Raw genomic sequence first — 12,204 nt, forward strand, 5'->3', positions numbered from 1 at the left:
ATGATATCACAACTTCACATATACCCCAGCTATGATATCACATCTCAGGAGTAGACATGGTATAGTGACCATATACCACACAACCTTGTGGTTTACTGCTTTCATATTTGCCTGTCTCATTATTACTGTATTTTAAAGACCCACAAGAAACAGAAATGCTTTGCTGCCAGATTGCAAAACAGTCTGAATATTCTATGTAGAAGGGATTTATTGAGAAAGGTAAGATAATTGCGTTGCTTATAGATAGTTATGTTGTTAACTTTATACAACTTTTATAGTGTTTGTTTCATATAGTGTTTTAGTACTTGTAGTTGTTGTAGTAATAATCATAACAGTTTATAACTAAGTAGTAGACAAAGTGGTTGAGTATTTACATTTTGGTGTAATCTTATAGTATTGATACTGCATGCTTATGCTTTTTCTACAAATAAAACAATGTTTTAATAGTAGATTTGCAACAATCAATACAATATTTATAGCAGTTAAATCAATGCTGAGTATGTACACCCCCTAGAAAGTCCTTGTGTTTATGCATTTGGACACATGGATATTTAAATTTTCACTTGTTAAAAGATTGTTTAAAAATCTGCAGAAATGCATTTTACCCTATGTGAGAGAAACAAGTACACCCCAAGCATCAATAACTGCTGTTGCTCCCTTGGGCTGAAAATAACTTGATGTACATTAGCCATTTCTTGTAACTGTTTATCTGTAACTAATTTTCTAACGTATCTTTCTACCGGATTGACTCAAGGATGGCAAGTTGGCCAGAGCTCAAAGCAGCCCCAAACTGCAATGCCTCCACCTCCATGATTTACGGTTGATGTTCTTCTGTGTTTCTTTTTCTCCCCACATGGTGTCTGGCATTGTGGCGAAACATCTTCAACTGAGGCTCATCTGGCCGGAGCACATTGTTCTAATAGGTTTTTTGTTTGCCCAGGTGATTTCTGACAAATGTTAGTTGTGTCTTGATATTCATTTTTGAGAGCAGTGGCTCTCTTATTCCTTCCTGACCACTATAATATTGTGATATTCCCCAGCCACTCTGTTCACCTTGCTGAGAATGGTTGTTGTCAATGTATCATTTTAATGTTGCTTGGATCATGTGTTTTTTTAGGTAATGTTTTCTTTGGTTGAGCAAGCAAGTTTGTTCATATAGCACAATTCATACATAGAAGCAATTCAAAGTGCTTTACAAAGAAAAATACATCCAATATGCAATGTGTCTTACATTTTGAAGGGGTTTAAGGCCGGGTGTCTTTTTACAACTGCTGTTGTAAAAAGGGCTTTATAAATAAATTTGATTGGAATTTGATTGACATAGAATAAGAAAATAGAAATAGAATAAAAACTAAATAGAATAAAAACATACTAAATTGGTAGAGTCTGTAGTAGATTCCATGAAGAAGCTTTAAGGCTAAACAGTGTGGTTAAGTTTAAGTGCTCAGTCATAGGCACGTGAAAAGAGAAGTGTTTTTAACCTGGATTTAAAAATTGATAAGTTTGGGGCACGTCTAAGATCGTCTGGTAGTTTATTCCAGTTGTGTACAGCACAACGCAGCTTCTTCATGTTTAGTTTGGACTCTGGGCTCTACTAGCTGACCTGTGTTCATGGATCTAAGAGCCCTGCTCGGTTTATATTCGTCAAACATATCAGAAATATAATCGGGGCCTAAACCATTCAGTGATTCATAGACTAAAAGCACCACTTTAAAATCTGTTCTGTAACTGACTGGAAGCCAATGCAAAGATTTAAGAACTGGAGTGATGTGCTCTGTTGTCTTGGTCCTGGTTAACATTCTAGCAGCAGAATTCTGAATGAGCTGCAGTTGTTTTACAGTCTTTTTGGGGAGTCCAGATAAGAGGCCACTACAGTTGTCAACCCTACTGGAGATAAAAGCATGGATGAGCTTCTCTTGGTCTTTTTGGGACACCAAGCCCTTGATTCTGGCTATATTTTTAAGATGATAAAATAGCATTAAGATGAATGCTGTTTTACTGACCACTTTGATATGACTAGTGAATGTGAGATCCGAGGTCTGAGTCTATCAGAACACCAAGTTTACGCACTTGGTCCCTGGTTTTTAGGGACCGAGAATCCAGCTCTTTACTAATACTAGTTCTCTTATATTTGTTTCCAAACACAACAAGGAACTATTCAAATGATAAATTGGGTGGGTTATCCAGTTAAAGGTACAAAAATGATTTAGATCTGAGTTATGTGATCTAGAGAATATCACATATTTTCAGTGGCGAACCGTGACTATTGGAGCCAGGCCCTCAGTAGCGGAAAAAGATCTGACATCATACATAGAGGACTCGGAGGCCTGTGCATACAGAGCATGACTTGAGAACTTTCTTTTGCAGACCAGACAGAAAAAGGTTGTGCTTTATTCGATGTCCAGCATGCAACCAAAACAACACGCACCACAACAGGAAGTGTCATGTCCCCAGTACTTCCAGTTTCACCGTCATTACCGTTGATTTCACCACACAACCGGTGATCTACATGAGAAATAATATTTTACCTACAGTGGGGAGAACAAGTATTTGATACACTGCCGATTTTGCAGGTTTTCCCACTTACAAAGCATGTAATTCTGTAATGTTTATCATAGGTACTCTTCAACTGTGAGAGATGGAATCTACAACAAAAATCCAGAAATTCATATTGTATGATTTTTAAGTAATTCATTTGCATTTTGTTGAATGACATAAGTATTTGATACATCAGAAAAGCAGACCTTAATATTTGGTACAGAAACCTTTGTTTGCAATTACAGAGATCATACGTTTCATGTAGTTCTTGACCAGATTTGCACACACTGCAGCAGGGATTTTGGCCCACTCCTCCATACAGACCTTCTCCAGATACTTCAGGTTTCGGGGTCATCGCTGGGCATTACGGACTTTCAGCTCCCTCCAAAGATTTTCTATTGGGTTCAGGTCTGGAGACTGGCTAGGCCACTCCAGTACCTTGAGATGCTTCTTACGGAGCCACTCCTTAGTTGCCCTGGCTGTGTGTTTCGGGTTGTTGTCATGCGGGAAGACCCAGCCACGACCCATCTTCAATGCTCTTACTGAGGGAAGGAGGTTGTTGGCCAAGATCTCACGATACATGGCCCCATCCATCCTCCCCTCAATACGATGCAGTCCTCCTGTTCCCTTTGTAGAAAACCATCCCCAAAGAATGATGTTTTCACATCCATGCTTCCTGGTTGGGATGGTGTTCTTGGGGTTGTACTCATCCTTCTTCTTCCTCCAAACACGACGAGTGGAGTTTAGACCAAAAAGCTTTATTTTTGTCTCATCAGACCACATGACCTTCTCCCATTCCTCCTCTGGATCATCCAGATGGTCATTGGCAAACTTCAGACAGGCCTGGACATGCGCTGGCTTGAGCAGGGGGACCTTGCGTGCTCTGCAGGATTTTAATCCATGACGGCATAGTGTGTTACTAATGGTTTTCTTTGAGACTGTGGTCCCAGCTCTCTTCAGGTCATTGACCAGGTCCCTGCCGTGTAGTTCTGGGCTGATCACCTTCCTCATGATCACTGATACCCCACGAGGTGAGATCTTGCATGGAGCCCCAGACCGAGAGAGATTGATCGTCATCTTGAACTTCTTCCATTTTCTAATTATTGTGCCAACAGTTGTTGCCTTCTCACCAAGCTGCTTGCCTATTGTCCTGCAGCCCATCCCAGTCTTGTGCAGGTCTACAGTTTTATCCCTGATGTCCTTACACAGCTCTCTGGTCTTGGCCATTGTGGAGAAGTTGGAGTCTGTTTGATTGAGTGTGTGGACAAGTGTCTTTTATACAGGTAACAAGTTCAAACAGGTGCAGTTAATACAGGTAATGAGTGGAGAACAGGAGGGCTTCTTAAAGAAAAACTAACATGTCTGTGAGAGCCAGAATTCTTACTGGTTGGTAGGTGATCAAATACTTACTGTATATTGATAGTTATTGTATCAATTACATTCCTGAATGAAAGAAAAACCAACATTGTTGTGCCATGAAATGAAATAGCTTTGGCAGTGTAAAGTTCGTCTTCTCACTAGCAATTGCTCAATTCTATTCCAAGTAGTAAGATACTAGTAGGCCTATTACAGTCTAATAAGCTATTTAAAGAGCCAGTGGGAAAAGCCATACAGTTGATTGATGCTATTAATGGTGTAAGTAAACTTCATAAGAAACGTTAGTCAGTTTAACACAATGCTTAGTGGTGTCTAGTTAAATATTCAAACTTGGCGTGATGTTAATGTGTGACTGTTAATGTGTGAATGATCTAATGTCAAGAAAGTTTTATGACTAGTTAGTGTGTCCCAATCAGTCCCAATACTTGCATACAGTGTCCAAAATGACCCTTTTGACTCGCCTGCTAAAGGGACAGGTAGATGAAATAATCCTCCAGCCAAGCATATTTTTACTGGCCAAAATAATAACTTTCCTTTTCATGTCATGTATACATTAATTTCAGTACATTTCATTGAGATAATAATGTATTTTGTTGAATACAAACTTCTTATATCCAATGACAAATGATCTGTTTCTGCTTTTATCTTTAGCATACTGGCCACACACAGAACAACTCGTCACCACAGCCTCAGCATCGTACTGTAACCAGCCTCTTGAAACTCCTTTATCTCCAAACCTCCAATTCTAACAAAACTTTATTTTTTCTATGTGGTCTTACAAACATGTTTTTTATGTATTGCAATAACGTCATCCCTTTACATCAGTCTCTCTTCCTTGTCAACTTAACATTATTTGACAATACTTATTTAACATAATTCCCTAATAACATAATTACTCCCCCTCAATTAACCATTCTTTAAAACTGTTGATGAATCGCCTCCCAGATTTACAATCTCTCTCAAAACCTAATGAGCAAAAGCAAATTAACAACAACATAAAAAATCTGATAATGTTCTTTTATATAATGTATTATTTAAATAGTAATTTGTTTAATTTAGATTTTACCCCACATAGTTTATACTTTGAAATAAACAACACACACAATCCATCGCAGGCCTTTATTTTGAAGGCAAAATACAAAAATATGTTGTCTTATTGTTGCCTGCATGATGCTAATCCAGTGTTTCTTAATCCGTTTCTTAAAACCAAAGGGGTGCACGTTTTTGACCTAGTACTCACATACTGTTGAACCTCATAGAACAACCCTGTGTTGTGCAGGGGGAGATAATTTGATTAAGCTGCCATATCTTCAGACCACAAAGGAAAAAAACACCAGCATAATAACATTTCCATCAGCATCTTTACATCCTGTTGTGAAATTGTCAAGTGATCTTAACATCTCTGCTAGCTGCTCTGACACTTCAGTCCTCTATCTACTCAGATGAACAGAAATGGTCAAGTTAGGCTTAAAGGGACCATATGTATAATTTATGCAATGTGATGTAAGAAAATATCCATAATATGTCTTCAGTAATAGTGGAATGACAGTGTTTTGTAAAGGTACACAGGACAACAGGGGAGACACAGTAACCCAAGAGTGTATTTATTAAGCCAAATGAAAAAACAAACACCATAACCAAAGAAAACCAAACACAAAAGGTAAATGGTCACTGGAAACCAAAATCACCAAGCGATTGAGGGCTGGATTCAAACTCACACCGAAAATCTAAGTAAACTATTGAGATCACAGGTTGTTCCAACTTGTTTGAATTTCATTACGGCAACTCAAGAAAAGCCTGCAATTTTTGGGGGTCATTCATCATATTTAATTTTCCACACCACCATGTTGATAAATAAGGAGTCTTGCGAATGGAGTGACATGTCAGAACAGTCAACAGAGATGCTGAAATCCATCACATGAGGACGTCACAACACGATGTAAAAGATGCTGATAGAAAGATCTTACATGTTCTTATTCAACTTAATGATCTAAAGCTTCTCTCTTTTAAACCTAATAATTTCTCTTGCTGACATATGTACACAGAATATGTAGTTGTTTCCATGACTTTAAATCAAACAAACATAAATACTAAACATGTTCTACCAATTCTAATACAACTACTAATACCACCACCACAACACAATGTAGTTTATTTATAAAGCCTTTTTACATCAGCAGTTGACACAAAGTGCTTTTACAAAACACCTGGCCTTAAACCCCAAGGAGCAAACAGTAGTGTTGAATTTCAGTGGCTAGGAAAAACTCCCTTAGGACGAAATTTAGGAAGAAACCTAGAGGACCCAGGCTCAGAGGGGTGACCAGTCCTCTACTGGCTGTGCCGGGTGAACATATTAAGAGCATAAACTAATTTATAAATGCATGTGGGCAGAGTCCAGAGTCTATTTCAACGCAGTCCAGATCGGAAGCATGACCATATGGACAAGGACAAAACAGGGGAGGGTCAACTGAAATCATCAGGTATCATCTTGATCTGCAACACAACCAGGATTTTGGACAGGGACAGCAATGGGACCCCAAAACCAGGTACTCCACAGGTGTACTGTTCATGAACTGAGGCTCCAGTTCAGACACCAATGAGATACTATGAACTCTATACACTGTATACACATCTAAACAACCCCACCCAATTAACACAAATTCAAGGGCTTTACCCTAAACTACAGCATACCTCTCAAGACAGACATGCACAGCCTCTGCTGTAGAGCAATATGCAGTGGAACACCTTCCACCAAGCAGTTCGCAAAACTTCAAGCAGAACGTTTTACTGAAATCCCAAGATTTTATGCTGAAAAGTAGACAATGTCAAATTTGAATTACAGCCAGTAGACGTCAGTGGTACTCATTAGCGCAAGTATCAGCGATACACTGCCTAAAAACCACAACTGACGTCTGTCTCCAGGCATAAGAAAACTCACAGCCAAGGTATACTGCATTACTGCTTACATATACCACAAGTAAAAGCCACCATTCAGGATTCCTATGCTACAATTTGCTTGCAAACTATTAGACAGAATGTTGCACTAATAAGTCAGTGCATCTTTAACTTGATACATTTTTGCTAATATCAATGCATTTGCCACAACAAGGGGCAAGGATTGAAAAATCACAACAAATGTTATTTTTCTATAGATTTTATTGGAAACCATCTTGGAACCCCACAGTCTTTTTCCCTTAGAGAAGAGCTTCTTTATGCCTTGGTGGGAGCGGCTGGGGCAGCAGCTGGCTTCTTGGCTGGCTTCTTCTTCTTGGGTTTCAGCATCTTGGCCTTGATCTGGATAAGAGAATGGTGTACAGGTTAATGAAGAGTTTCTAAAGCATGCATTTATAGTAACAGGCTGTCCCAGGGTAGTACACAGATTGATGTGTAAGTGGTTGTTTCAGGAAGTGACTATTAAAGAGCCTTTAAAATCAAACTCAGAACTTCTGTTGGGTATCAGGATTCAGAAACACGGACCGAAGTGGAAGCTCATCACTGCAGAAATTAAAATGGCTCAATCAGCTACAAGCAACTCACTGCTACCAAATTTATAGTTTCAGGTTGGCATCCAGGACTTTCTGCCCAGACAGTGGTCTAAAGATTCCCCACCTACCTCAGCCCAGGCCTAGACTTTGGGAAACCACCCTTGAAACCAAAACGCTGTGAAGGACAAAAAGCATCTCAAAGCCAGTCTGTTTACTCACAGCCGGGTCGTGCAGAAGAATTGCGTGACGTCTGGCTGTCTTGGCGTAGGGGTTGAGCTTCAACATTATCCTCAGGTTCTTCAGTGGGTTCTTCTTCAGAACTCTACGCCTGATCTTCTTGCTGTGAGCCAAGAGGAAAGAGATGGTCAGTAGGACGACAAGGATTTAACATTTCTGGGCATTCAAAGTTGATTACTCCAAACAATCACTCCATTCCAACAGTAAATTACTGAGACCAAGCAGACCAAAAGTGACACACTGATTCAGGGGACAAAGGCTCAGGACTTCCATTAAAATCAGGATTCAGAAACACGGACCTGAAGTGGAACCTCATCATGGCCGGATAACAAATAGCAGAGGACAATTTTACTACAGTACCCAAAATGTCTTGGGACTTACTTTGGTGCACGAAGTGCCTTCTGGATCTCCTCGCTCTTCAGAATTCTGCTCAGGTCTGTGTTGGTCATCTTATGCATGGGCAAACTGTCAAGACAGATGCAGAGATCAGAACGCGGCCAGAACCCAAAGCCCAGCAGCACCATAGAACATCAGGATGTGGTTCAGTAACAGTTAGCCTTTTAACCAAACTCAGAACTTCTGTTGGGTATCAGGAATCAGAAACACGGACCGAAGTGGAAGCTCATCACTGTAGAAATTAAAATGGCATTCAAATCTGCTACTAACCAAGCTATTCGGCACAGCGAGCCATCGGTTCACTGACCTGTAGTCGACCTTGAGTGAGGCGGGCTTACGCCAGGTTCCGTAGAGGTTGTCCAGCTTGCGGAAGGCGGACTCGGTCCAGATGCAGAAGCGACCGACGTGACCTCCGGGGGCGAGCCTCAGCAGGTTGAGCTTGTTCACGTTCTGCAGGGTGATTCCTGGCAGAGGACAGCATTTACACCACTATCCAGCCCCCACCATGTTAACCAGAGACACTGACCACTGGGTCACAAATGTTGGCAACTACAACTCAGGGAAAAGCATCTATATGTAAATTTTGATTAGCAGATGCTATTCAAGTGAAAATCAGTCTTCTCTTTAATGAGAATGTGCACAGATTCATGAGAAAACGTGGTGACAAGAGGCTCAGAACTTCCACAACAATCATGTTATTCAGAAACACGGACCAGAAGTGGGGATCATCACAGCGGCTGGGGCACAAGGGACCGTTCAAAACAGAAGCCAAGTACACCAAAGAGGGCCGTGCAGCAGAACACATGGTTCCAATAGAGCGGTGCGCTATGCTAAACTTGGGCTTGAGGGCTCAACGTACCAGGGATGTTTCTGAAGGCCTTGGTCACGCCTTGGTCTTGGTTGTAGATAATACACGGCCCTTTGCGCTGGATACGCCTGCGGTTCCTCATCTTACCCTTCCCAGCACGCATGCGCTGGGACGCGTACACCTGCAAATGGCAAAATAGCAGTGTCTGAAAAGAAACCCTAGTATGGGGTTTAAAAATGAGATGTAGTATAGAGAGAACAATCATATGGGGTCATAACCCAGTTCCACATGTGCTCATTACAACTAATTTATCATGACAAAAGGCTCAGGACTTCCAGTAAAATCAGGGTTCAGAAACACGGACCTGAAGTGGAAACTCATCAAGGCTTTATTTGACTGCATTTTCACATACATGCATTTAATGTACCTTCTTGATGTCATTCCATGCCTTCAGCTTCTTCAGCAGTAACACGGCCTCCTTGGTCTTCTTGTAGCCCTCCACTTTGTCCTCCACCACCAGAGGAACCTCTGGGATCTCCTCAATGCGGTGTCCTGAACATCCAGAGACCTCTTAGTAATGCCTATCTAAGGTGTTCTGTGTCTAGATGTACAGACTCATTCAGCAGCTTCAGTGTCCAGACCGAGGAGGAGATAACCAAACGCACCTAGACGTCTAAATGATTAAATAAAATCTCTCCATGTTTTGGAATGTCTAGCGTCGCCCTGGAGAACCTTTTCAAGACTAATTTCAGAAAAATGGGATTTGGTTTCAAAACACATGAACATATGACATTGATCTCGCTACACAGACGTCATGTACTTCAGAAACATACTAAATCTTGCTCAGAATCACGTTCTCGTCAGCCCACTGCGCCAGCTATAAGACAGTAGGCAAACCGTCACTGCACGCAGAGTAAGACGCAAATTACACCATCATAGCAAGCCGCCCGGGTCAGGAACATTCCCACGGACAGGTGTCTAACACAATTGGCGTTGAGCAGAAACAAATTAGAAGCAATTTTAACAACACCGTTGCCACGCTGTGTGGTGAGCGCCAGCGGAGGACGTGCCTTTGGACATGACAAGGGCGGGCAGAGCGGACGCAGCCAGGGCGGAGCAGATGGCGTAGCGCTTCTGGGTGGTGTTGATCCTACGGTGCCAGCGGCGCCAGGTCTTGGTGGGGGCGAACATACGACCCCCGCGACACATCTACAGCCACACAGTCAAGGAGCTTTGGCTTGAGGTAATGGTTCCCCCAGACACATGAAGAGAAGCTCGCTCAGACTTTAGGTTCGTCAGCCACTTGTGCCAGCATATGACATCAGGCATAATGTCACTGATCACAGTGTAGGACGCAAATTACACCATCACGGCAAGTCCCCCAGTCCGGGGAGCCATGGCACATTATGTACACATGGGTATGCATCGATAATTAATTCCTTGCTTAGTGAACAACACAAGTAGAACAGTGGTACTCAGAACTCTGGGGACCCCAAGCCGTCTCAACTCAGCCGTAGATCAGACCTGGCACACCCGAATCAAGGGCACGAAAGCCAGTAGAGAATTGGATTCAGGTGTACTAGGTCTGGAATACACCAAATACATGGAATGTCGAGGGGGGTGGGGGTCCCTCAGGAGAGGTTCGAGATCCACTGAAGAATTTTGGATGCAGGTGCTCAACAGGTGGACTATAAAGGAAAGGATACGTTCCCGAAGGCTCCCTGACCAGAACGGTGGGTACCGCCTCCCCTCACTCTGGGGATACGGGCCACGGCTCTGCCTGTGCCCCAGGACTCAGCGCTGGTCTGGTGACCTGGAACATGGAGAACACAACACATCAAGCATGTATAATAAACATCCCGGTCAACAGATTAACCTCTTGAAACAGACCAAGCCTCTCAGAACTTCTAGTACAATCACTGCTCTCAGCAACACGGACAAAGTTAAAACTCATCAGTAAGACTTCTCCAAAAATAGCACTGATTATTGTTTTAAATGAAAATGTCCAAACTCACCTGCCAGTGCGCTCACGGCATAGGGCTGGCGGCTGTTCTTCCGCATGTTGGTGTGCACGAAGTTGACGATGTCCGGGCGTATAGGAGCCTTGAACACTGCAGGCATAAGGACATTCTTGCCTGAGCTCTCTCCCTTATCGGAGTAGATTGAGATTAAAGGCCGGGCACAAGCCTGAGGAAGAGAATAGTGCCAGTGAAAATCTGAAAACATATGCAACGAGACCCCACAATTTCCCTAATCCAAAGCAGGTAGCGAAATAGGCTACAGTACTTCTGAAGCGATACAATAGTTAGCCAACTTGCTCAGAATCAATTGTCGTCATTCACTTGCACCAGCATTTGACAGTAGGCATCTGTCGACTGATCGCAAAGTAGGACGCAAATTACACCATCATAGCATGTAAGCCTGCAATGCTATTAAAATACTGTAAAAATGTCAACTAAATCGTAGCAACGTTTGGCTACCGCAGAAGCCATGTTGGCCGGCGTTAGCTAGATCGTTAACGCGTTCTTTTTAGATTTATTTAGGTCGTTTTAGTAAATTATTCACCTATACTTTACTGAGCAGACATTGAGGAAAACCCCACAAAAACAGGCATAAAAAAATTATACGCATTCCCGTGTCAAAAAACGTCCCGATTCACAGGCCTGTGGTTGCTAGGAAAGTACACGTGTGACTCGGCTAACAAGACTCTGCATATCCAAAATGGCTCCTCGTGTCAACTTCGTTTAGACTCGACAAATGCATTAGTGAGAATTTAGTGAATTTAAAACGTTTTCTCGAAACAAATAATACATTTCGAACTATACACTGACCAATAAAGAAATATAAAATGGTACATGAGACTGAAAAAGGATTAAGATTCTCACCATTTTTGTATTATTATCTCGGCTCGCCGGGAACCACGCTCCTTACTGAATGGCGGCCACAGTAGAAAAGGAAGTTGGTAATGCAACTCACTCAAGTCATATGCTTCCGACGACGTCACACTTCCGATAAATACAACATTTACGATAGACAACTTTTGGAGTTAAAATATTTCATTTAAAAGGCAAAAAAAGTATTATTTAAACATATAAAAATTTAATTTTGATTTGTAAATACTACATAACCGTTTAAACATATTTCATAATTCGGACTAACTCGGTCTCCACTTCGCAGTACGGCGGAGGGAATAAAAGTGCACCGACCGGACTACTTTCTGGATACTTATTTTTCTTTTCATAAATGCATGCACGATTCATAAGAGTCAGATTTTTTAAAATTGCATTGTCATTACGGATGTAAAAATAATAATACAAAATAATAATAATAATAATAATAAAAAACTTGTTCGTGGTGCGGATG

General features: G+C 41.7%; 1 protein-coding gene and 8 non-coding genes across 9 annotated transcripts; all 9 read right to left on the reverse strand.

Moving 5' to 3' along the window:
* Window positions 1-7,053: 7,053 nt before the first annotated feature.
* Window positions 7,054-11,832, reverse strand: rpl4 (ribosomal protein L4). The gene is made up of 10 exons (XM_010865723.3): window positions 11,727-11,832; window positions 10,857-11,028; window positions 10,548-10,654; window positions 9,912-10,050; window positions 9,269-9,393; window positions 8,893-9,022; window positions 8,341-8,497; window positions 8,019-8,102; window positions 7,620-7,740; window positions 7,054-7,209 (listed from the first exon to the last, which is right to left on the reverse strand). Exons 1-10 carry the CDS (start codon window positions 11,727-11,729, stop codon window positions 7,126-7,128), a joined length of 1,122 nt encoding a protein of 373 aa, XP_010864025.1. The 5' UTR covers window positions 11,730-11,832; the 3' UTR covers window positions 7,054-7,125.
* Window positions 7,349-7,416, reverse strand: LOC114829609. The gene has a single exon (XR_003777495.1). It is a non-coding gene; the product is annotated as a small nucleolar RNA SNORD18 (small nucleolar RNA).
* LOC114829670 lies at window positions 7,894-7,961 on the reverse strand. The gene has a single exon (XR_003777544.1). It is a non-coding gene; the product is annotated as a small nucleolar RNA SNORD18 (small nucleolar RNA).
* On the reverse strand, window positions 8,204-8,271 carry LOC114829610. Its single transcript, XR_003777496.1, has one exon. It is a non-coding gene; the product is annotated as a small nucleolar RNA SNORD18 (small nucleolar RNA).
* LOC114829669 lies at window positions 8,702-8,770 on the reverse strand. The gene has a single exon (XR_003777543.1). It is a non-coding gene; the product is annotated as a small nucleolar RNA SNORD18 (small nucleolar RNA).
* Window positions 9,163-9,230, reverse strand: LOC114829671. Its single transcript, XR_003777545.1, has one exon. It is a non-coding gene; the product is annotated as a small nucleolar RNA SNORD18 (small nucleolar RNA).
* Window positions 9,682-9,782, reverse strand: LOC114829611. The gene has a single exon (XR_003777497.1). It is a non-coding gene; the product is annotated as a small nucleolar RNA SNORD16 (small nucleolar RNA).
* On the reverse strand, window positions 10,118-10,216 carry LOC114829613. The gene has a single exon (XR_003777499.1). It is a non-coding gene; the product is annotated as a small nucleolar RNA SNORD16 (small nucleolar RNA).
* Window positions 11,157-11,255, reverse strand: LOC114829612. The gene has a single exon (XR_003777498.1). It is a non-coding gene; the product is annotated as a small nucleolar RNA SNORD16 (small nucleolar RNA).
* Window positions 11,833-12,204: the final 372 nt, after the last annotated feature.

This window comes from Esox lucius, chromosome 19 (assembly GCF_011004845.1).
Source record: "Esox lucius isolate fEsoLuc1 chromosome 19, fEsoLuc1.pri, whole genome shotgun sequence".
Taxonomy (NCBI): Eukaryota; Metazoa; Chordata; class Actinopteri; order Esociformes; family Esocidae; genus Esox; species Esox lucius.

Coding starts and splice junctions, on each gene's coding strand:
- rpl4 (XM_010865723.3), bottom strand. Junction 10,655..10,856: donor TGCCGTGAGCGCACTGGCAG/GTGAGTTTGGAC, acceptor TCCATGTTCCAG/GTCACCAGACCAGCGCTGAG. Junction 7,210..7,619: donor TTCTTCTGCACGACCCGGCT/GTGAGTAAACAG, acceptor TCTCTTATCCAG/ATCAAGGCCAAGATGCTGAA.